The following is a 24,710-nucleotide window of genomic DNA, read 5'->3' on the forward strand; positions in this document are numbered from 1 at the left end:
CCACATGTTAGACTATTTAGAGTTAGTTTGCTCCTGTAAGACACATTTTATGGGCTGTATCGTTTTGGTAGAGAAAGAACCAGGCAATATTTCTTAAACAACTTTCAAGTAAGATCACATTAATGATACTTCACTTCTTTATAGCGATACTGTTGATGCCAAATGACATTTTTATATACATGAGTCACATTTTATTTCCCAGTGGAAGCCAGAAGCAACCACTAGAGCGCTGTGCAAAATCTTTATTTACAAAAAAAAAGGAGAGCATTTTATTCCTTTCTTCAGATGCCATCCTTTAAATTATCTTTCTCGTATCTGGTGTGTTCTCCAGTTTTGTTGGAATTACAGCTCTCACCATGTTTAGCCATTAAATTAGCCCCTTTGTATGAGACAAAGGGGGTGACTTTTCAACATTCATTGTTTAAATATAATTTTATTTGCTTTAAAAAAATAACACCACCAAAGCACAGTAGGAATCAAAATACCCTAAGACGCAGTAACAGCTTCCCTTTCAAACTTTGCATTTCCAATCTAGGCACCCCCCATGGTTCAAATGAGGCAGGGGAAAAGAAAAAAGAATAAAATTAAACTACAGGAAAGACAGCAAGAGTTTCTGAAGATTTCAACAGAGGAATTGTCATATTCCTAAATCAACAACGTCTCATCGTCAGAGTTCTGGTGAACTATTTACAATGAAGAGTGGATATTTTAAGGCCTAGAGGAATTGCATGAGAACAATCAAGTCTGAATTCCAAATGAGAAAATTATTGGCAAATCAGTAACAGATAAGTCTGTTGGATGAATAAGCCTGATAGGCAGAAGAAAGATCTTTTTCATTGTGGAAAAGAAAATGCAGAGGTCAGTTCTTGTTTGACAAGGGTCAGGGGAGAGCAGAATGGATGAAGGAAAGGATATGTGCAAAAAGCTGTAACTGCTACATCATTTCTGTTCACTTCTGAAGCAGAGATCAACATTGCCTAGGACAGGGGTATCCAGCCTTGGCAACTTTAAGATGTGGACTTCAGCTCCCAGAATTCCTCAGCCAGCAAAGCTTGTGGACTTAGGCCAGGGGTCTTCCACCTTGGCAACTTTAAGACTTGTGGACTTCAACTGAGAAGTTCTAAGGAACTCTGGGAGTTGAAGTCCACAAGTCTGAAAGTTGCCAAGGTCAGAGACCCCTGGGCCTAGGAAATTGTCAAAAAGCACCAACGGTCACCTTAAAGCAAGTCTACACTAGGGTCAACCTTGGAAAATGGCAAGAGAAATCAAGTATTCCTTGGAAGGCACAATTGAGAATGGCTTGCATCAGACTCCGTTGTCCATCGCTTCTGAACTGGTCTCTAAGTGAGGCTGACTTAAAGGCCTCACTGCTTCTGGGGATTTGCCAGGTCCACGTTTCTCAGCAATACACTCTAAGCAGAGGGGCTCCAGAGGACTCTGTCTCCGTATCTTGGAAAGAAGACCCTCTACTTAATGGGGATCCTGCAAAGGAACGGGAGGAAACAGGAAGCAAAGAGTTATACAAACAAGAAATAAAAGTTAGAATAAAGCCAGGGGTGGGATTCAAATTTTTTAACAACCAGTTCTGTGAGCGTAGCTAGGTGGCCGTGGCCATGTGACTGGGTGGGTGCGGCTTCTTCTCTTTTTTTTGCAGCATACGCCACTCCCCCATTGTTGTTTTTGCCTCCTGGGCCTCAGGGGAGCCTCCCGAGGGGGTGCATTTTTGCTCTCAGGCGGCTTCCCTGGGCCCCAGGAAGGCAAAGAATGGAGCGCAGGGGGCGCAGCCCCGCCTGCAAGCCCCCCTTTGCCTCCTGGGCCTCAGGGAAGCCCCGTGGACGAAGTAGTAAGACAGCGAGGGGGATGCCGGCACAGCTGATCATCGGAACAGCTGGTCGTTGGGAGGAAAAAAAAACCTTAAGGAGTGACTGGGAGGGGGAGAATGCGGTCATCGATGTCGGGCATGCACGTGATGCTGCGCATGCACGATAAAGATTGACCGGGCAGGGAGGGGATGGGTGGGGCCAGCTAGGGGCACGATTTGCCAGTTCTCAGAACTGCGCAGAATCATAACAACCGGTTCTATATAGAACAGGTCTGAACCGGTAGAATCCCACCCCTGGATAAAGCATGCCGAAAGGATAAGATAGAACAATATTTTGTAACCGCGGTTGCATATATAATTCCCACGCCCCAATGAAAATGTCTCAATTTTGTGAATAATTTGAAAACTGTACTGATTTGCATAAAACTCTTTTACAATCTAGAACGTGAAGACGACTGTTGTAGAATGGACATGTGACACTGCTATAATTTTTAGCTGCTCCCCCCTCCCTGCAAAATAAGACAGGAAGTGCTGGAAATGGATGCATATGAACTGTTGATTTTGGGATTCACTGATTAAAATGGGTTGTTTATGAGAAGGAGGGAACTAAGATATGGCGTTTGCGAGGGTTTAGATGGTAACTATCAGGTTTATAAGTGCTAAAAAGGAGGTCAGACATGGCTTCCTTAAATATCTTTTCTTTCTTTGCTTTCTGCAGACATTCACTTTTTCCCATTCTTTTTTTTTTCTTCTTCTTTTCTCTGTTTTTGTAACTTTTTCATCTCACATAAAATTCTTTTTAAATCATCCACACACGCATCCACACACAACAGGACAGGAAGCCACCCATGCAAGTGGGGAGGGAAAAAAGTCAAATGCTACAAATTCCAACAAATTTAAACAGTTGAAATAATGGACAAGAAAGATATAGAGTTCCTTCCTTGGTTTCTGTTCTTTTAGCAGTGTAATCCATGCGCTGCATTCAAGAATTGGGGATGCTGAGAAAATGGTTCTTCTTGTTTTTGTTTAAAAGAAAAATCCTTCTCAGCATTTTCAAAATCCCATTTCTGCTTGTCAAGAGAAAGAACACTACAGCCTTAAAAACTCCAAGACCTTGAACCGCATTCCATCAACCTCCCATTGTACATATATCTCTATAGATAGCCAAGAGAGCAGGATGTAGCCTTGAAAACCAGACAGATGACAAGCGCACATTCTCAGCCAACTTTAACCACACTGCAGTTATGGATATCTAGCCCTGTTTATACCTGCCCCAAGAGCCCATGTTAAACCAAAGAAATTCACCCAGCCATTCCCACGTCCAGCTGAGAGCTGAGAGGGTGTAGCTCAACCAAGCCATTCTAGAAATAGTGGAGAATAGAAATAGTGGAGGAGTTGGTCTCAACTCCTGGGAAGCACATGAAGACATGCCTGTGATTCTCTTGGGAACAACAGGGAAATGTTTTGCCCCCTTTATCATGATTACATGTCCTTCAAACCTAGCTAAAGAGCACTGTTGATGTAGCACACAGATCTTCAAACTTGATAGTTTTAAGACTTGTGGACTTCAACTCCCAGAATTCCTCCTCCAGTCATATTAGCTCAGGAATTCTGGGAATTGAAGTCCACAAGTTGTAAACTTGCTAAGTTTGAAGAGCCCTGATGTAGCATAAAGTGCTTCAACTCCCCAAAGAGGCAGTAGGTAAGGTGTAAAACAGCCACTTGGGACGGTGACTTCTTTTCAAAACAGGACTGGGCAAAATACTTACAGCTAGATAAAACACAGTTAAAAATGATGGTTTCAATAATTAGAATCCTTTCCTCTTGTTCTATTTTGCCCTATATCAAGGGGCAATAGTAAAAAATACATTCCATTTTTAAAATTATTTTTTCCTTATTAATTTTTAATCTCTATTTTTTTTAAAAAAAAACCAAAATCCATTGCTTATTTTCTGACTGTGTTCAATTGTAGTTGAAACGTGAATGGCAAAATTGTTTTTCCATTTACTTGGAATGAAGAACCCTGGGGTGTGCTAAAAGAAGGCTTTTGATGAAGACTGCGCCCTGACTTCAATCTGAATGCGCAAAGCGAATTCGGAAGTTTAGAATTAGCTAATTGGCTGATCATATACCTATATGTTTTACACAGGTTTGAGCCTTGTTGTTTATGCTCGCTCTGCTCTATTACTCACCTGACTTCATTGGGGTGGCTTCAGGACCATAACAAAAGCTATATAAGCCCCCACGCTGCTGAGGCATTCTCTCAATCATTTTAAAAGGGGAAATATATTTATGAAAAGGAATATACTGTAGTAACACGGAAACCTTTCAGAGTCCCAGGCAAGCAATGAGCCCTCTTAGAAATAAGCAGCCATGAGGGCTAGATTCTTCCTTTTAGTAAAATCTGAAGGATTGTTTACTTCCCAGTTGGCACAATAGTCTCCCTTAAAGGCCACAGTTTATAATGCATAATTATATTCATTTATTCTTACAACACCCTCCCCCTTCCCTTGAATGTTTTGGTTATCAGGCACTGAATAACATAATTTAGAAATTGGAGAATTTCAGATGGCATTAAAAAGCCACGACAAGTTCCTAGCCCTTAAGGCTCTGAGATGCCTTAAAAAACATCAGAAGCCAGCAAAACCTGAAGCACCTCATTACAGCAAGCCAAGGACAAAATGTTCATACCTTGAATACCATTTGCCTCTCTCCACGGCTATCAGGAAAAGAATAATATTACATTTTATAGTTTGTATATATATATATATTACAAACTGTGTTATGTTTAGTTATTTGTGTATATGGGCACTTGTTCATGGTTAAGACCCAGTATTAGAATTATTCAAATGGATTTAATTCATTTTTGAGTTGTTTATTTTGTTTCGAATGAACAGGCAAATATCCCAGTCAACCATGATTTCAAAACTAATATTTTTGCATGTCATGATAGCTACAGGTAATCCTTAACTTATGACCATTTGTCTAATAACTGTTCAAATTTATGATGACGCTGAAAAAAGTGATTTACAGCCAAATCCTCACACTTATGTCCATTGCATTGTCCTTATGCTCATATGATGAAAATTCAGGCACTTTGCAACTGGCTTGTATTTAAGATGGTTCCAGCATCCTGTGATCTTGTGATTATTATTTATGAGCTTCCCAGGGCATTTCTGACAAACAAAGTCAGTGAGGAAAGCTGGATTTATTTAATGACTCCATGATTCACTTAACAACCAGAGCAACAAGGGATATATGATTCTTGAGATGGCTCCTTGCTGATCAAATGTTTTGTTTGTGTGTTTCAATATGACCGTGTTTAACATGTTTGATTTTATCCCTTGTTTATTGTACACTGCCTAGAATAACTTTTCATGAAATGGATGGTCATATAAATTTGATAAATAAATAACTTAGTAAAGACCTAACCCAGAGCCGTCTTATTTAGGGCAAAATTTCCATAGCTGTCTTTCCTATCTGTATCGTTTAAATTAAATCATTTGCCTACACGAATGCTTTATTCTTAGTTACCCTATATTTTAATGTTTGTATTATTTTAGCTCTTCTATTTTTTAAATTTCCTTCACTGCAGAGTCGCTTGGTGAGATAGGTGGTCACATAGAAATAAATAAATAAATAAATAATCATTATGTCTGTGCTATTTCAGAAGTTTATGAGGGCTTAAATTAAAAGGTAGCTCAAAAATATTCTTGGCACATAGTTATGTGTTCTTTTAATACCCCAAAGCAGTAAATCCCAGCACATGCAGTACAACCAAAGCAATGTCCAGAATTACATCAATGGGCACTCCCTGTCTAAGGTAGTCTTAAAAAGCCACATTTGGGATGGATCTCTAAAAATCAACAGGTTGGGGGGGGTGTCATACGTTTTCAGGGTATCTACGTGCTATTCCAAAGGACATTGTGGCTGAGGCTGTAGTCCCTGAAGATGCCAGTCCTTTAAAAGAGAGATTTGGGAATCACACACTTTTCCAAATCTTATTAGACAGGCAGATGCCACCGAAAGAAATAGAGATATTCAGGTCCTAAACTTTGAAAGGCTTTAAAGGGGACAATCGGGTGGGCTGCTGGGGGTTTGCAGGGGTTTGCGAGAGCCCCTAGCTAAGATTCTGTGCAGTTCGGAGAAGCCCCAAATCCCACTCCTGGCTGGCTCCACCCACCCTGCCCCTCCCAGGAGTCCCCAGGTTGCCTGTTTTGGATGCAGGTAAGTGCAGGGCACACAGGGAGGCTTGGAGAGGGTGAAAAACGGGTTTCCCGGAAGTTCGGGAAGGCCAGAAATGTGTCCATTTCCGACTTCCAGAGAGCCTCCGGAGGCCGGGGAGGGCAAAAACGCCCCCCCCGTCATGGTGCAGAAGGCCGACTAGGCCACGCCCACCATGGCCACGCCCATCCAGCAACTGGGCAGAGCACCCTTTGCTAAAATTTTTGAAGCCCACCGCTGCGGCAAGTGATATTTTGAATTGCTCCTAGAAGAAAACTGGTGACCAGCACAGCTTCTAAAGCAGAGACGTTACACAGGAAGACTGATGCCCCATCATTGCATTCTGGACCAGCTGACATTTATGGATAGTCTTCAAGGGCAGCTCCATTTAAAGCAGTGTTCGCCAACCAGTGGGCTGGGGACCACTGGGGGTCCGCGAGAAAATTTTGGTGGTCCGCAGAGAAATGTCACCCCCATGGCCCTTGGGAACACAAGGCTTGCGAACAACACGAGGTAGTGAGGGGAGGGGGGAAAGGGTGGAGGGGAGGAAACTTGCCCCACTTGCTCCACACGCCGGGCCTGGCCACCAGGCTGCTTCTTTATACTTCTTTCTTCTGCTGCTTTTGGCTGCACGCAAGGAAAGCAGCAAAAGTCTTTCTCTCCCCCAAACTCTGTCAGAAATGAGTCTTCGGGACCCTGCAAGGCATCCTGCTCCAAGAGGCTGCGTTGGCACAAGTGTTACAAAGACTCATTTCTGGTGGAGTTTGGGCGAGAGAAAGGAAGATTTCTGCTGCTTCTGCTGCTTTCTTTGCATGAAGCCAAAAGTCTCTCTCTCTCAATTCCCCCTCCTGAGAATGGAGCTGGAGACGGTATCCTGTGATCCCAAATAAAGAATGATCGATCAGTAGGAAAATGGGGTGCAGAATTTTCCTGCAGACTTTGTTTGGGATTTTCCCAGGGTCTCTGCTGCTTTCTGCAGAGACCCTGGGAAACCGTCAGCAAGCCACCGTCAGTCAAAATTCATATTAGTGATCCACAGGATTTAAAATTTTGAGTTTGGTGGTCCTTGAGGTCCAAACGGTCGGCGACCCCTGATTTAGAGTGCATCGCAGTATTCCAAGAGAGAGTGAAAAAGCATGAATGATCGTGAGCATGGCCATAAACAAATAGATAATTGAAGGCCCATACACAAACTTTCTCTCTTTTATACCAGAAGTTTCAAGTGTCAAGGTGAGGGAACTCTATATTGAAACAAGTGAAAATCTATCCAAGTTTGATGGGGTGTCTCATTTTTCTGAGTTCCTTGATAAAGGAATGCGTAGAGAATTCACACTAAAGGGTCATATGAATGCACGAACAAAACACATACTGAAGTCAACAGCAAAGCCATCAGACTTTATCCTCTAGCCTTGCCATCCCAGAAATGAAAAGCTGGCCATTAGACCATGTCATCCAATTCCTTGTTCAGTTTAGGGAACTAAATCAAAGCAGTCCTACCAAATGTCTATCCAGGCTATGCTTAAATATACTACATTCAATGGACAGAGGATACCACTTTCTTAGATAACTGGTTCCACCTTTGAACTAATTAGCAATGTTGAACCATCTCTAGTATTGTCCCAAAGGTGCTTTTTCAAGAGGCAACTGGACTTTCTGGTTTTTCTTTGAAGACATTCGGCTTCTCATCCAAGAAGCGGAAGAAGGTTCTTGGATGGGAAGCAAAACGTCTTCAAAGAAAAACCAGAAAGTCCAGTTGCCTCTTGAAAAAGCACCTTTGGAAGAACCATGACCTGAAGGACTGAGAATCTCCCTAGACATCTCTAGTATTCCATTTATAACTTTGTTTCATCCAAGTGGTGTTTAGTTAGAGAAAAGGAGAAAGGGAGGAAGGGAGGGAATTGTTCTTGGCATGGTTCAAATTGCAGGGTCCTTGGTGATCTCTGAGCTTGGTGGTTTTCTTGCAGACATTTCATCACCACACTAGATAACATCATCAATGCACTGATGATGTTACCTAGCTTGGTAATGAAATGTTTGAAAGAAAACCACCAAGCTCAGGGAGCACCGAGGACCCCACAGTTCACCCCTGAACCAAAAATATTCTTGCAAATGAAGGTGTCCCAGGATCTACCAAAGGGGACTATCTATGCCCTGATGGGGTTAATATCAGGAAATACATATTTTGATATGTGGGAAGAAAATCAACCCACAGTTCAACCTTGAGCTATAAATATTCTCTTCTATGGCTCACATTTTTGAGAATTACGACACAGCTGGATCACCAAAAGGATGTTCAGTTCATGATAGCCAATACCCATAGATCTGCCTGGATGCTCAGCATGAGTGCTATAGTGTAAGCCTGTGCAAAGCTCTGAAGGGGAGCTTCACTTTGACAATGCTTTGAAGTCTTCACAAAGGAACACGGGTCTTCACTTCTATAAAGCAAAACAGAACTACCCCATTGCTTTATCCTGTTCCAGTGAGCTCCAAAAAGGATTTTGTGTATATAATTCCGGATGGGCCAGAGACCTCAAAAGCAACATAAAATGCATTAGGAATTTGGGTAGGGGGTTTACCTCCACATCTAAACTAGCTGAATGAAGGTCACCTTTAATGGTCAGATAAATAATTGCATGAGATGGAGAAGAGGAAGCAGCCCACCATAGCTTGCAAAAATGCGACAGTAAATTCTCTACAACCAAAGCCAGATAAAGACTTCCTTCTAAATGCAGAAAGACAGTCTCACTCTCCCAATACACATAACTATTATTGCACTGTATTTTTTTTAAAAAAGAGAGCCAATATGATCTAGTGGTTAAGGCACTGGGCTAGAAACTGAGAGACCAGGAGTTCTAGTTCTGTCTTAGGCATGAAACTAGCTGGGTGACCTTGGGCCAGTCACTGTCTTTCAGCCCTAGGAAGAAACAGGCAATGACAAATCACTTCTGAAATCCTGCCAAGAAAAGGTCAGGGACCTTGTTCAGGAAATCACCAGGAGTTAACAATAACTTGAAGGCACAATCAATCAATCCAGTATAAATCAGTGCAATAACTTGGTAGAAACCCATTAGTTCTTCCTTACACTAGGTGAAATTGCAGATGTTTGTAAGTTTTCCCATCGCCCCATTTCTTTTGTGAAAGCAACCATGGGCCAACAGACATAAACCCTCAAACCCCAAACAAAGCTCCCCAACACCCTAAAATATGCCAAGAAAACTCACCTGTTGCGTTGTAGATACCTTGCCTCATGTTTCTGGCTTGCATATCCGCTGTAGTTTCTACCGATATCTGAACAGGTAGATCTGAAAGGCAGTTAGCAGAAAGGTTGACATTTGAATAGACGCCTCAACTCAGGTGAGTCATGTTACATATTTCTGGATTTACCCGAGGGTGTCAACAAAAGTGACAAAAATGTTGGATCAGTTATGCATGTCAGACAGAAGAATGCTTTGCAAAGAGCAATAGATTTTGCTCCCTGAGCCACTCAAGGTCTCCAGGGAAGAAACTGTTTATCTGGGTGGGCACCAGATGGGACTGTAAAATATGCACAGGTAGTCCTCAACTTATGACCACAATTGAGCTCAAAACTTATGTTGTTAGGTGAGAAATTTGTTAAGTGATTTGCTTCATTTGCTCCATTTTACGATTTTTCTCCCCACATTTGCTAAGTGAATCATTGCAGTTCTTAAATTAGTAACATGGTGGTTAAGTTTCCCCACCGACTTTGCTTGTCAGAAGGTTGCAAAAGGGGACCCCATGACTCTGGGACATTGCAACTGTCATAAATGTGAATCAGTTGTCAAGCATCCAAATGTAAATCACGTGACACTGGGATGCTGCAATGGTCATAAGGGTGAAAAATGGTCATATGTCCCTTTTTTCAGTGTCATAACTTTGAATGGTCACTAAATGAATTGTTGTAAGTTAAGGACTACCTGTATATAGTCCTCATTTAGTGACTGTCTCATTTAGGGGCCGTACATGGTGACAACAGTGATAAAAAGCAACTTTGCAACCAAACCTCACACTTACAATTTCCTAAAGCAAAGGAAAGCTGAAGTAAGATCATAACAGCACAGATATGGTTTCACTCAGCGACCACTTTGATTAGTGACCAAGTTGCCAGTCCCAATTGTGGTTGGTACTGGTAGCATTCAAAAGTCTGCTGGTGCAAGCGTAGTTCCCAGCTGAAGGAAAAGGGTATTTTTTGCAGAAGGGCATTTCTTCTCAGAGCACACAAAAAAACAACAGTCAGCCTGCAGCTTCAAATGCCATTCCTTCTTTTCAATTGTATAATGTTTCACGGGACCCTAAACGAACCTCCTCTCCGATCAGCCCTACTCCCCCCATCATTGTTTTGCCTTGGGGATCCCAGTGGTGGGATTCAAATTTCTTTTTTACTACCGGTTCTGCGGGTGTGGCTTGGCGGGCGTGGGATGGCATGGCTTGGTGGGTGTAACTTAGTGGGAGTGGCAGGGGAGGGAGGCTGATCAGAAAGGAGGAAATTCCCATTCCCTCCCCACCCCACTAACCTGCTTTCCAGCTCCGTTCTCCTGTGCAGAGCAACAAAAGGAGACCCAGCTGATCAACTGGGACTTGGGAGGCAGAGATGAGATGGGGTTGGGAGCCAGAGGTGGTATTCCAAACTATTCAAAATTTTCACTACCGGTTCTCCAGAACTGGTCAGAATGCCACCACCTCTGGCTCAGTCCCTTTTTACTCTGGGAGGAAGGAACATTGCAGTCTGTTGCCCTTTGCCTGAGAACGTTTTATCTCCTGTGTTGGAGGATCCCGAGGGAGGTGGGTTACCTACAGCGTCCCAGTTCTCTGTTGCAAAACTGCTCACCCCCATCACTGAGATATGGAATCTAGGTTTCCATGGCTATTTCTGTTTGGGGTGCCAGAGAGAACAGAGCCCTGTTTTCCTTTGTTTTGTCAGGGGAATGAAAAAGTGGTGGGATTCAAATATTTTTCAAATATATTACTAGTTCTGTGGGCGTGGCTTGGTGGCGTGGTGTGGCTTGGTGGATGTGGCAGGGAAAGGTTACTGCAAAATCTCCATTCCCTCCCCACCCCACTAACCTGCTTTCCAGCTCCGTTCTCCTTTGCAGGGCAACCAAAGAAGACCCAGGCGATCAGCTGGGACTCGGGAGGCAGAGAATAGATGGGGGTGGGGCCAGTCAGGGGTGGTATTTGCCAGTTCTCTGAACTACACAAAATGTCCGCTATCGGTTCTCCAGAATACCACCTCTGGAATGAGGCCCTCATGAAAGATCTTCCTCGAGATCCATATTCCCATTCATGCCTCCCCCAGCCATCACCTCCTCTCAGGGCTGCCATCATCACTGCTTCTCTGAACTATCATTTCGATCCATGCAGGCAGTGCCTGGTCCCAGGCATTCCATGCCAGCTTCTGCCTGGGCACCATAGCTTGTGGTGGGACGATACTTTCACCCAGACAGCTAAAGCTGTTCAGAAACGTTGCTGCTCTCCTAGGTTGTATTTTGTATTCCAGGGAAGCAAGTGATAATTTTTGAATATATGCAAAATCCTTCTTGCAGAAAAGAGCAGTCTTCTACTGAGATGAATACCCCCTAGAATTTGAGGCAGTGTGCTTTAATTACATACGTGACGTCTAGGTATAAAGCTAGGGAAATCTAAGAATCATTTTGTGAATGATTATGCATGTAGGGTAACAAATGGCCCCACATGGGTATTGCTGACTTGATCAGGGAGGAAATAGCACCCCACTCCCAGCTACTCTAGGTGTGACATGAGAAATGTGGAGGGCTACATGATCAGCCAGCCTCACCCTTAAAGTCATGTGCTTCCTTTAGCCTCTCTCAAAATGGCACCCTGCGAATAAATGGCATCTCCAAAATGGCAGCCTATGATTTTCCCATCAGCTGTGCTGGTTGAGTCCAATGGAAGTTGTAGCTTAACACATCTGAAGGATGTCTCTGAAGAACCTCAGCCATCCAGGTCATGGCTGTCCCAAAGGTGCTTTTTTTCAAGAGGCAGCTGGACTTTCTGGTTTTTCTTTGAAGATGTTTCACTTCTTATCCAAGACGCTTCTTCAGCTCTGACTGGGTGATAGAGAATGGAAGGATTCAGTCATCCAGTCAGAGCCGAAGAAGCTTCTTGAATGAGAAGTGAAACATCTTCAAAGAAAAAAAAAAAACAGAAAGTCCAGCTGCCTCTTGAAAAAGCACCTTTGGGACATCTGGAGCTGGCTGAGGAATTCTGGGAGTTGAAGCCCACAAGTTTTAAAATGGCCAAGGTTGGAGACCCCTGATCTGGAAGATGTAATTTTTAGTGAAAAGTTATGCCGAGAAGTTTTTCTATTCATATGCCTTACAGAGATTTGATTGAAGTAGAAGAGAAAGACTTAGATGTGTTTCACATGTAACACATATAGTCCTCCACTTACGACCAACAATCAAGCCCAAAATTTCTGTTGCTATATCAATATAGCATTAACTTTGATTGTCAGAAGGTCATAAAAGGTGATCACATGACTCCGGGAAATTGCAACCGTCATAAATACGAGTTGGTGGCCAAGTATCTGAATTTTGATCACGTGACCACGAGCATGCTACTATGGTCGTGTGAAAAACAGTCACAAGTCACTTTTCTCAGGCCCACTGTAACTTTGAACGGTCACTAAACAAGCTGTTGTAAGTCGAGGACTACCTGTACTCAGCACTGCCCTATATATGGCACTCCAAATTGTGATGTGTGTTTGGTTTCCCCCAATTGGTACCATGTTCCCAGGGGTGGGATTCTACCAGTTTGCACCTATTCGCTAGAATTGGTTGTTAACATAGTAAGCAGTTCAGAGAACCCGTTGTTAGAAGAAATTACCTGTATGGAAGGCAGGAAGGAAACATTCTGGTGTTGCTGACAGAAACTGCCTCTCCGTTAACCCTTATGACATTCTTGGCAGGACTAGACTTCCTGTCTCAGGAACCTCTCTGAAGTTTGTTTTCCCCTCCTTTGCTGCTACTTTGCTTGTGTGGAGTGACCATTCAAAGTTACAGTGGCACTGAAAAAAGTGACTTATGACCATTTTTCACACTTACGACTGTTGCAGCATCCCCACAGTTTTGAGAGGCCAGGCGAGGAGATGCGTGCCTCGATGTGAGTGATATTGAGTTGGTCATGCCCACCCAATAACATGACCACCAAGCCATGTCCACTCAGTCACATGACCACCAAGCCACGCCTACTACCTAAGCCACACCCACCACCTAAGCCACAGCCACAGAACCGGTTGTTAAAAAATTTGAATCCCACCCCTGCATGTTCCCAAAACTGAAGTTCACGCCTACCTTCTTCACTAGGGAGGACGGATGCCAGCATAGTCTCACTGCCGCCATGAAGTGGGTTGACTCGGCTGGTGATCTCCCCTGAACCTGGGAGATTTGGGGCAGGGACACGGGGGCGGACCCTGCTTTTCCGTGTGCTGATACGTATGATGCCCCGGACTAGCCTACATTCGGCATCTTGCTCATCCAAATTGTAGTCCTGAGTAATGCTGTTGATGAGGTCGGAGATCTTGTTGGTCTTCTCCAGGAAGACCGTGTCAGAGGTACACTTGGCCAACTCGTCGATCTGGTGGACGCTGAAAAGCTCGGTGAGTTTCCTGAAGATGAGGCCGTCGATCTCCCTACTGGACATGGAGCTGTTCAGCTCACCAAACTCGAGATCGGACTCGTGGAAGGAATAATGTTCCTCAGAGCTCCGGTGGCTAGCAGGGGCAGGCTGCTTCTCAATGCTGTGTGGAGGGAACTTCTCTGGCAAAGGTTCCTTGTAACATGAATCAGAGTCTGTGGCAGAGCCGGGGTTCCGGTTTGGATAAAGTGGGACCCCTTTCAATTTCACATCAGGGTAGCTAAAGCTGCTTCCCATTGTACTCTTCCCAGTTTGGCTCCCGTTCTTTTCATTGGGGGAGCTGTTGGCCGGACTGCTAGTGGGATGCCCGTTGCACTCCTGGTTCTTCCCGTCTTCCGTCAGGGTGCTGTTGTAGGAGATGCTGGCTCGGCAGTCCTTGAAGCAGCTCCCACAGGTGATCAGGCAGCAGAAGATGGCTTTGGAGGTGTTCCAGACCTGGGAAAGACTGGGACAGCATGGGGGCGGGGGGCTCTCTGCAGCTCTAGGGATGAAGGTATTTGTCTCTCCTTCCCCTCCGTGGGAATCGTGGGAATCTGCTTTGTAGGCTCTTCTATCCCGCCTGAGCTTGTGGATGTATTTAAGCTCTGGAGTAGAGCTGTTAAAGACTTCCAGGCTAATGTCACCTGACTTAGGAGAACGGATCTTCTGTGGGATTGCAACATCTTGAGGGGGCCGATGGAGATGGCTTATGTTTTGGCAAGGCCTCTGTTTCTTTCCCAGCATGACTTACCACCCCTAAAAGACCTGACAGAAAGAGGAGAAACACAAGAGAGAATTATTCCACATACGATCAGATCAGATCAGATCAGAGCTACCCAAATGGTGATAGAATAAAGACCTGTATTGCTCCCTTCTAAGAGATAAGCTGGAAGAGACCTTGGAGGTCTTCTCGTCCAGCCCCCTGCTCAAACAGGAGACCCTATACTATTTCAGACAGGTGGCTGTCCAGTCTTTTCTTAATAACCTCCAGTGATGAAGCCCCCACAACTTTTGAAGGCAAAGCTGTTCCACTGGTTAATTGTCCTCACTGTTAGGAAGTTTCTTCCTTATTCCAGGTTGCTTCTCTCCTCGATTAGTTTCCATCCATGGTTTTCTCGTCTTGCCTTCTCTGATGCTTTGGAAAATAGGTTGACCCCCTCTTCTTTGTGGCAGCTCCTCAAATACTGGAACAGCGCTATCATGTCACCCCCAGTCCTTCTCTTCTCTAGACCGGCCGTACCAAATTCCTGCAACCGTTCTTCATATGTTTTTTGTCTCCAGGCCTTTAAACATATTAGACTTTTCCAAAGTCTCAACATCTTTTTTGCAAGGTGGCAACCAAAACTGGATGCATGAGTCAAAAAGAGGGCTGTGAAAATGTTTACAGACCCCTCACATCCTGGATGTAAACTGTTTCAACTCCTACCCTCAAAATGATGCTATAGGGCACTGCACACCAGAACAACTAGACACAAGGACCGTTTTTCCCCAAATACCATCACTCTGCTAAACAAATAATTCCCTCAACACTGTCCAACTATTTACTAATATATCTGTATTACTATTAATCTTATCATCGTTCCTATCACCCATCCCCTCCCACCTGTGACTGTATGACTAACTTTGTTGCTTGTATCCTTACTATTTATATTGACTGTTTCCTAGTATGATTCAATTGCTTATTGTACCCTATGACTATTATTAAGTGTTCTACATTATGATTCTTGACTCTTGACAAATGTATCTTTTCTTTTATGTACACTGAGAGCATTTGCACCAAGACAAATTCCTTGTGTGTCCAATCACACTTGGCCAATAAAGAATTCTATTCTATTCTAGTTCTTCTCTTGTCTATCTCACAAGGTGTCTCACAGGACTCTAAGTATTTCTTCCTTTTTCCTCCTTTTCCCACTTTCCTCTCCTTCTGTAGACATGCCAGATGTCCAATCTTGGCTCTCCCTCCCAAGGTCATTCTCACATTTCATTACACCTACATTTTCTTCCTGTTTTCTGAGTTATTTTACCTTTTTCTTTGCCTTCTTATGGAATCACTGAGGATCTATGGAAATGCTTCCTCCATGACAGAAGACCCTGTGCTTGAAGAGGGAGGGCGGGAGGAAAAGAGAATTAACAGAATAACATAATTAAATCATATAATGATTTGGCGGAGAGGCTCTGACTCAGCACAGTTTCTATCTGGAAACAAACCAGAGATTATTCACAGAAAAAAATATGAGATAGTTAAGAAAAATTCAAGAAGAAAATGGCTCCATGCAAAACATCAAGTGAAATAATTTGTGGCTTCAAACCGAGCAGAGCATATTTTCTTTCCCCCCGCAGAGTGTATATAGCCTAAAATATTAGTCATTTTCACAAGGATGTCCTGCCTACTGCCAGTAAAAAAAAAAGAGAGAATAAATTAAGTAAATAAGGTATTTGTTGCCCTTTTATGGCAGCCAAAACTCTCTGCCGAAAGCAGTTGCCTCATCCTATCAAATGGGAGAGCTGGCCACAGGGTTGAAATCGTCAAAAAAGCAAAGGAAAGGAATTCAGTGATCGTAAAGCCAGCAACCCTTATCTGCATCTTCCATCCTTATCTGCATTGCTTGTGTCAGAGATCCTTGCCAAAAGTTGTCATTTCAGAGGTTGAGAAGGGGTGAAACAGCCAACTTTTGTAATGTTACATTGATGATTTAAAGCAACGGCCATCGGGAAATTTATGTGTTGCATACGTTTATGTGTTCATGTGTTTATGTGGAAGTTTATGTGTTGCCTTATTCGTAGGTTATGTTTTCTTATGGTTGGATTTTCTTCTTTGAAAAATGTAGGTGGATAACAGAAGGTTATTAAGAAAAACTGGATTGTTGTGACGTAAGGCCAATTCTTGGCTCGGGGCTACACTAACAGCTTGTTATGCTCAACCTTCCTCCGCCCATGTGCGGAGAATCCTTCTCTCGCTTCAGAGTAGCTGGGAAAGTTTAGCTTAGCGCTACTCAATTGTACATGTCGGGGAGTCAAATGGGACTCAATTTACGACCCCAATTGAGCTCAAATTTCTGTTGCTAAGTGAGACAGTTGCTGAGTTTTGCCTCATTTCACAATCTTTCTTGCCACAATTCTTCAGTGAATCACTGCAGTTGTTACGTTAGTAACACGGTTGTTAAGTTAGCGTGGCTTCTCCCATTGGCTTTGCTGATCCGAAGGTCACAAATGACCCTGGGACACTGCAGCCTTCATAAATTTGAGCCCATTGCCAAGCGTCCGGATTTTGATCATGTGACCATGGGGATGCTGCAAAGATCGGTAGTGTGTAAAATGGTCGTACGATACTTTTTTCACTGCTGTTGTAACTTTGAACAGTCACTAAATGAACTGTTGTAAGTTGAGGACTGCCTGTACAGGTATATGCTAAAGCAGTGGTTGCCACCCAGTGGGCTGGAGGACCACTGGTGGTCCGCAGAGAATTGTTGTCCCCAAAGCAATTAATCCAGGTAGCGTGGGAACACAAGGCTGCACCACCCACATAGCCTGCAGGAACACAAGGCTTGTGTCGCTTGCATTGCGAACAACACAAGGTAGTGAGGGGGGAAACTTGCCCCACTCGCCCCACGCATTTTGCCTGGCCACTGGGCTGCTTCTTTCTTCTTCTGCTTTTGGCTGCACGCAGGGAAAGCAGCAAAAGTCTTTCTTTCTCTCCCCCCAACTCCGCCAGAAATGAGTCTTTGGGACCCTGCAAGGCCTCCTGCTCCAAGAGGCTGCGCTGGTGCAACAAGTCTCACAAAGACTCATTTCTGGCGGAGTTTGGGGGAGAGAAAGAAAGACTTCTGCTGCTTCTGCTGCTTTCCTTGCATGAAGCCAAAAGTTTCTCTCTCTCTCTCTCCCCCCCGAAAACGGAGCTGGAGATGGTATCCTGCAATCCCAAATAAAGAATGATTGATCGATAGGAAAACGGGATGGGCAATTTTTCCCAGGGTTTCTGCTCCGCGAGATTTAAAATTAGGAGTTTGGTGGTCCCTGAGGTCCAAAAGGTTGGCGACCCCTGTGCTGAAGAACAACACATGGGATAGTTTGAAACATGTAAGGTAACTCAATAGAGGTAGTTCTCAAGCTAAGACCATAACTGGAACCAGAATTTCTGTTGTTAAGCAATGCATTTGTTAAGGGAATGGTGCCTGACTTTATGACCTTTTTTTGCCATAGTTGTTAAGGGAATCGTGCAGTTGTTAAGTGATTCTAGCTTCCCTCATTGATTTTGTTTGTCAGAAGCAGGCTGGGAAAATCACAAATGGTGATGACAACCGTTGCAGGGACCCTGCAACCGTTGTAAGTATATACTGGTTGACAAGTGTTGTCAACTCTGATCATGAAACAATAGGGATGCTGTGATGGTCATAAGTGTGAGGACTAGTCATAATTCACTTTTTTTTAGTGCTGTTATAACTTCGGACACTAAATGAATGGCTTGTAAGTTGACCTGTAAGAGCAATTCTGATTGATAGTCAAGATCCAGGTAATAGCAGAGGGGTATCATTTATACCAGGGGTGGCCAACCTTGTGGACCCCAGGGAACACGAAACTCATAATTTTAAATCCTGCTGACAACTAATATGAATTTTGACTGACAGTGGCTCCCACGTTGGTGGGAGAGAGAGAGATCCAATCTAACCTCGGAGGGCTGGCAGTGATGTTCTCTCTCTCTCTCTCTCTCCCCCCCCTCTCCCTGCCTCCCTCCCTCACACACACGTACCTCACACCCCCACCCCCTCCAAGGCAGCCACATTCCTTCACTAACCTGCTTTTCAGCTCCGTTCTCAGGGGGTGGGGGGGAGGGTATCCTGAGATCCCAAATAAAGAACGATCGATTGGTAGGAAAATGGGGTGAGGGATTTTCCAGCAGACTTTTGGGGGGATTTTCCCAGGGTCTCTGGGATTTTCCCAGGGTCTCTGTCTGCAAATTGATCATTCTTTATTTGGGATCACAGGATACCATCTCCAGCTCTGTTCTCAGGGGGAGAGAGAGAGAGAGAGAGAGAGAGAGAGAGAGACTGACTGACTTTTGGCTTCGTGCAAGGAAAGCAGCAGAAGCAGCAAAAGTCTTTATTTCTCTCCCCCAAACTCCGCCAGAAATGAGTCTTTGCTGGTGCAGCCTCTTGGAGCAGGATGCCTTGCAGGGTCCCAAAGACTCATTTCTGGTGGAGTTTGGGGGAGAGAAAGAAAGACTTTTGCTGCTTTCCTTGCATGCAGCCATAAGCAGAAGAAGAAAGAAGTTGAAAGAAGCAGCCTGGTGGCCAGTCCAGGCATGTGGGGCAAGTTCCCCCCTCTGCCCTTTCCCCCCTCCCCTCACTACTTCGTGTTGTTTGCAATGCAAGGGACAGAAGCCTTGTGTTCCTGGGGGCCATGTGGGGGGCGCAGCCTTGTGTTCCCACACAGCTTGGATAAATTGCTTTGGACAGTGCTTTGGGGGTGACATTTCTCTACAGACCACCAAAATTTTCTTGCAGCCACCAGTGGTCCGCAGTCCACCAGTTGGCAACCACTGCTTTACAGCACTCTCTGGGCAATTTACAATGTCAACAAATTGCCCCCAACAATCTGAGTTCTTATTTTACTGGCCTTGGAAGGAAGGATGGAAGGCTGAGTCAACCCTGAGACCTGTCAGGATCGAACTCCTGGCTGTGGGCAGAGTTAGCTTGCAATACTGCATTCTAACCACTGCTCAAACAGGGCTCACTTATATGATAGCAATGCAATGCTCTCTGGGGGAGAGTGAAGATTTGATCCACTCATCTCCTTTTAATCACTTCCAACATCGATTGCCAAAGCTACCCCCACTGCAGAGATGATTTTCTATACACACACACGCACATAAAACACACACATACACACACAAGTCATTACCTATTGCTCAGTTGTATTTTGTCTTGCTTTTCCTGAACTATGGGCCATATACCTCCAGCACTGTGTGAAAGGGCAACAGAACCTGATCTGGAGGCAGGAAGGGGAGTGCAAGAGAGATATTTTAAAATATATTTGTCACTTGGGCATCCAAAGAACCTAGCAGCCTGCAAAACACCTACAAACAGAGGCAGTTAAAAAGTAATAGTTAAGCAAATACCCTGATCCTCCAAGGGCACATTTAATGGAGGTGCAGAGTTAAGCAACCATGTAGGTTTAAAGCACTATCAGACTATACTCTGAAACATTTCCCATTTTCTAAATAATCTCCAAAACTAGTGATATAACTGCAGTGACTACATTCACACAATATGCCAAACTAGGTTGATCCTAATCCTTTGTGGATTCAGAGCATTGTGACAACACACAGGCATTATCTTAGCATGCTATGGGATCCAGGCCATCATGTTAACTACAGGCAGTCCTCAACCATAAACAACCTACTTAAGGATCATTTAAATTTATGACGGTGCTAAAAAAAAGTGACTTATTTACTCATCCACCCACTTATGATCAAAGTTTTCCTGCACTCACATGATCAAAATGTGGGTGCTTGGCAACCAGCATGTATTTCTGATGGTTCCAGTTTACCAGGGTCATACGATCAACATTTGTGACCGTCCCAGGACCCTCCCAACAAGCAAAGTCAGTAGACAGAGTCACGTAATTTGCTTAACAACTGCGGCAAACAAAGTCATATAAAATCAGACATGGTCATATGATGACTCACTTAGTGGTGGAAGTTGAAGTTCCAATTGTGGTCGTAAGTTGAGGAATATCTGTAAGGGTTAGCACATTATCTGGACATACCAATTGCATGCTGTTGACGGGGTTATGTATGCTGCTTGAAACGGGCCATTATGCAAGCCTGCATATGTAGGAGGCAAAGAAGAAAATTCTTGCACCAGAGCTAAACAACAGTGAATTAACTGAAATACCGTAATTTCAGTTTAGAAACATTTTCATTGCTTTCCCAAGACATGAAGGACCAGCTGCAGAGGTGATATTCAGCAGGTTCTGACCAGTTCTGGAGAACCAGTAGCAGAAATTTTGAGTAGTTCGGAGAACCGGCAAATCCCACCTCTGACTGGCCCTGCCCCCGTCTCTTCTCCGCCTCCCATTGAGTCCCAGCTGATTGGCTGGGTCTTCTTTGGTTGCCCTGCACAGGAGAATGGAGCTGGAAAGCAGGTTAGTGGGGTGGGGAGGGAATGGAGATTTTGCAGTATCCTTCCCCTTGCCACGCCTACCAAGCCACACCATGCCCACCAAGCCACACCCACAGAACTGGTAGTAAAAATTTTTTGAACCCCACCACTGACCAGCTGGTTCACTCTTCACCTTCTACACACACACACACACACACACACACACACACACACACACACACACAGAAAAGCTGCTTGGCGGTGCCAACTGAATGTTATTTCTATACTAGTGGCGTGAGAGCAATCACAGCTCAATCTGAGGACACCAAACAAGTGAACACATCCGAACAAGCTGTTTGGGCCATGTTCAGCTCTTACATCCAGCCACAGGTTTTCCTTTTAATCCTGCACGTTAAATCAGTTAGCGTCCTGGTTTACACAGGCCAAATTTCACACTTGCATACTAAGTCAATAATTATGGTTTGGCAACCACGGTGGCTGAATTTCCATATGTGCTACATGAGATGAAACGATGGCTTAACGTGAAATGGGAGCTAGCTTAATCTCCTGCAGAGGAAAATTCGGGGAAGTGGGGGGGGGTCTGTCTGATAGCCGCATTCAAGTTGAGAAGGCTTTAAAGACAATCAGCATTTTGCATCAAGGCTCAACGTGTGTGCACACAGGCAACAAAGCTCAGGTGATATAATAATCTATTAATAAAATGTGGATGTTACCAAACTATTCACGAATAAGGCTTAGGTTTCCTTTAGTTAGAGATCTCCAAACTTGGCAACTTTAAGACTTGTGGACTTCAACTTCAATTCTGGGAGTTGAAGTCCACAAGTCTTAAAGTTGCCAACTTTGGGGATCCCTGAGTTAGATGAATGCAAAATTGTGCAGTTTGGCACCAGACTAGAAAGTAGAAGACCGGGAATTCTAGCTCCACCTTATCCACAAAAGCCAGCTGGGTGACTTTGAGCCAATCACCAGGAGACATGAGTTCTAATCCTGCTTTAGGCGTGAAACCCAGCTGGGTGACTTGGGCCAGTCACACACCAACCCTAACCCAGCTCACCTCACTGGATTGTTGTTTTGGGAACAATAGGAGGAAAAAGCTCCTATTTGGATATGTTTTCTACCTTGAGTTATTTGTAAAAGTAATAAAGGTAGGATACAAACAAATAAAGCGGACCAGGAGAAAATCTATTTGAGAAGTAATGCTCTAGTCCAGTTGATTTCATGGTAAAGAATTGCAAATGTCAACCCTTTTCCAGAGTTTGGGTCATTTTAATCAAGAAACGTTGATAAATCCATATTTTCTAGGTCATACCAAATATATAAATATATGTTTTATGTTGTAAGCCCCCAAGGGTCATTATATATGAGATGGGCAGGAAATAAATTTCATAATAAAATATAAATGTAATAGAATCATGGATCACACTAAATCATTATATAGTCTGTTTGGATTAAAGTATTGACTGGCAATAGCTTCCAAATTTTTAATAGGATTTAATATTTTGTAAGCTTTTGCTACAGACTGGCTAACATATTAAAATGTGTTAGATGGCAGCAGTACATTTATTTTCATACTGTGAACTGATGAACAAATTCATGATTTTTTCCTTCTTGTAGAATAGTCCTATAAATATCTCATTTCTTTGTACAGGAAAGGAATGAGTACATTCACAAGTTGGAGGTGCATTGAGAATAATACTTCATAAGAGGCTGATATAAGGCTTCATTATGTAACACAACACTTAATATGGTTAAAAGGTTAAGTCCAAAGCATAACAGCCAAGAATAATAAACCTCCATGCTAATATTCTGCATTAGAACACAAACAGGTGACTTACCAATATTGTGTTGAACAAATCTGAGTTGGCTCACATTTGCAAACCTTTCCCAAATCACTTGAATGGACTTATGTGTCATTTTAACAAACTCCCTGTGGGAATTGCCCCCACCCATCACTAATTTCCTGTTACTTCCCAATCATACTTCTGATTCCCCTATTACTCCTACTAAAAGACACACACAACTTTTCCAATATTAAAAAGCCATGTTTCTCAATAATCAACCATGACCTAATACTTGAGAAGAGGTGTCTCTTCTTTTTGGTCATGTTGTCTTTGTAAATAAAATAAGAATATATTATTTGAACTCTTTTAATACAGGACTCTGCTGAACGGAAAGACAAGATTGAGTAGCTGGCTTTTCTATTGAGGAAGTCTCTTGTAAACGTATAGGTGGGGGTCTACTTAAGGTTCAAATCAAGTTCCAGTCACTGGTTGAAAAGAAAGTGGGTGGATACATACAGTATATTACAGAGTGTTGATAATCTGGCCTGACCTGTAGCATTATGAAGAGCTGTGTGCAGACAGTCTTCCATCAGATTAGCTAAACTTTCAAATCAATAACATTCATTAATCAAACATGCAAATGAAGCCCTTCTGAAGAAATGGCCTGAGAGGCACCTCAGCCTTGTGAAAGAAAGGCAACTGCGTGACTTCCAGATTTTTCGAACTATAACCCCTACCCTTGCTGCTGGCCCTGCTGGTTGGGGCTTCTGGGAGTTGAAGTCCAAAACATCTGGACAGGAAAAAAAAGGGGGGGGGCTGTTTATTTTTCCCTGTCAAGACTAAACTGCCTGTCGAACCGTTCCCCCCTTTCCCTTTTTTGGGGGGTACATCACCATTCCCGGAGTAGCTAAACTCCTAGATCCCAACAAACTGTCTACAGGTAAGAATGCAACCTATCCTATTCATTAGATAGAAAGCCTGCCGTGGGATCAAACCGACTTTAGGACGTCGAATTTAGGGATTTTTATTTTTATTTTTTTGGCGGGGTGGTGGAGGCGAGGGCTGAAAACATTTCTTGAGTTTTACACAAGACAAGACAAAACACAAGAGTTTACCTGGTCCGCAGCGCCGGCAGCCCTCGGCGGTGCAAATGTCAAACTTTCGCTGGCCGAGCCCTTCGGAGTTGGCCTGGCCTCCGATCTCCTGCCCAGAGGGATCTTCCGGGGGTGGGGGTGGGGTGGGGGGGAGAAGGGCAGCGACGGAAGAGTCCCCCAAAAACTGAGCCGGGGGTGGGAATGCTGCACAGGCGGAGGAAGGGAGCGAAGCATCCAAGGGGAAGTGTCACCCCAAACGCTACCTGGGCCAGGCCTGCCCTCGACTTCCTGGCGGAAGGCCTCCAGCCGCTCCGGAGTCTCCCTGGGGAGGGAACGAGCTCACCTTTCCCCGACACCGAGGGTCGCCTTTCTCTCTCCCCCCTCCACCTCCTGGGAAATCGTTGCCCCCCAGCCCCGCCTTGGCATTACCTGCCCAGCCAGGTGAACCGCGTCTGGGGCCCCTCCCTCCTTTACCTGGGCCACGTGACGCACGATCTGCCTGGAAGGACACGCCGCTCCGGAAGGCAGGCGAGCCCTCTCGGGGATAGGATTGGGGCGGCGGGGAGGTGGGGGGGGTGGGAAGCAGCGCCGCCGACCATCGCGGGCGCTCGGTTGCCCTCGGGGCACTGTCAGGGCAGCGAGAAAGATCAGCATATCTTGCAGTGAGGGAGAGGTTCCGGAAGGAACTCTGTGCATGCTCGACGGCACAGAGGAATCTCATCTGAGGCGTCGCCTCTCCGATTCGGAATTCTGGCGGAGAGCCCACTCACCTATAAGAACAGGGGGTCCCCAAACTTGGCGACTTTAAGACTTGTGGACTTGAACTCCCAGAATTTTTACCTTTATCATCCCCCTTGGTGGAAATCCTGGGAGTTGAAATCCATAAATCTTAAAGTTGCTAACTTGGGAGACCTCTGTGTAAGAGCCTTGGCAACAGCGCTTGGGGGAATTCCGAAGCTGGCGGACATGCAAACAAACAAAAAAACAAAATAAATACTTTTATGGAAAAGTTTTC

At 44.3% G+C, this 24,710-nt stretch overlaps 1 protein-coding gene across 4 annotated transcripts; it reads right to left on the bottom strand.

The window, feature by feature from the left end:
- Window positions 1-227: 227 nt before the first annotated feature.
- Window positions 228-24,275, bottom strand: KDF1 (keratinocyte differentiation factor 1). 4 transcript variants are annotated; one of them, XM_087939703.1, is made up of 5 exons: window positions 24,170-24,275; window positions 15,724-15,795; window positions 13,378-14,464; window positions 9,268-9,348; window positions 228-1,482 (listed from the first exon to the last, which is right to left on the bottom strand). In XM_087939703.1, the coding sequence occupies exons 3-5, from the start codon at window positions 14,441-14,443 to the stop codon at window positions 1,400-1,402; spliced, it is 1,230 nt and encodes a 409-aa protein (XP_087795829.1). In that variant the 5' UTR covers window positions 14,444-14,464; window positions 15,724-15,795; window positions 24,170-24,275; the 3' UTR covers window positions 228-1,399. The 4 variants fall into 4 exon arrangements, with proteins under 4 accessions (XP_087795829.1, XP_087795830.1, XP_087795828.1 ...); XM_087939704.1 differs by having other exon boundaries at window positions 15,724-15,790; window positions 24,170-24,212; XM_087939702.1 differs by having other exon boundaries at window positions 15,724-15,790; window positions 23,717-24,176.
- Between the last annotated feature and the right edge of the window lie 435 nt (window positions 24,276-24,710).

This window comes from Pseudonaja textilis, chromosome 10 (genome assembly GCF_049901715.1).
Source record: "Pseudonaja textilis isolate UNSWEBS1 chromosome 10, rPseTex1.2, whole genome shotgun sequence".
NCBI lineage: Eukaryota > Metazoa > Chordata > Lepidosauria > Squamata > Elapidae > Pseudonaja > Pseudonaja textilis.

Coding starts and splice junctions, on each gene's coding strand:
- KDF1 (XM_087939703.1), bottom strand. CDS start 14,443: ATGCTGGGAAAGAAACAGAGGCCTTGCCAAAACATAAGCCATCTCCAT. Junction 9,349..13,377: donor CGTCCTCCCTAGTGAAGAAG/GTAGGCGTGAAC, acceptor ACTGCCTTTCAG/ATCTACCTGTTCAGATATCG. Junction 1,483..9,267: donor AGGTATCTACAACGCAACAG/GTGAGTTTTCTT, acceptor GTTCCTTTGCAG/GATCCCCATTAAGTAGAGGG.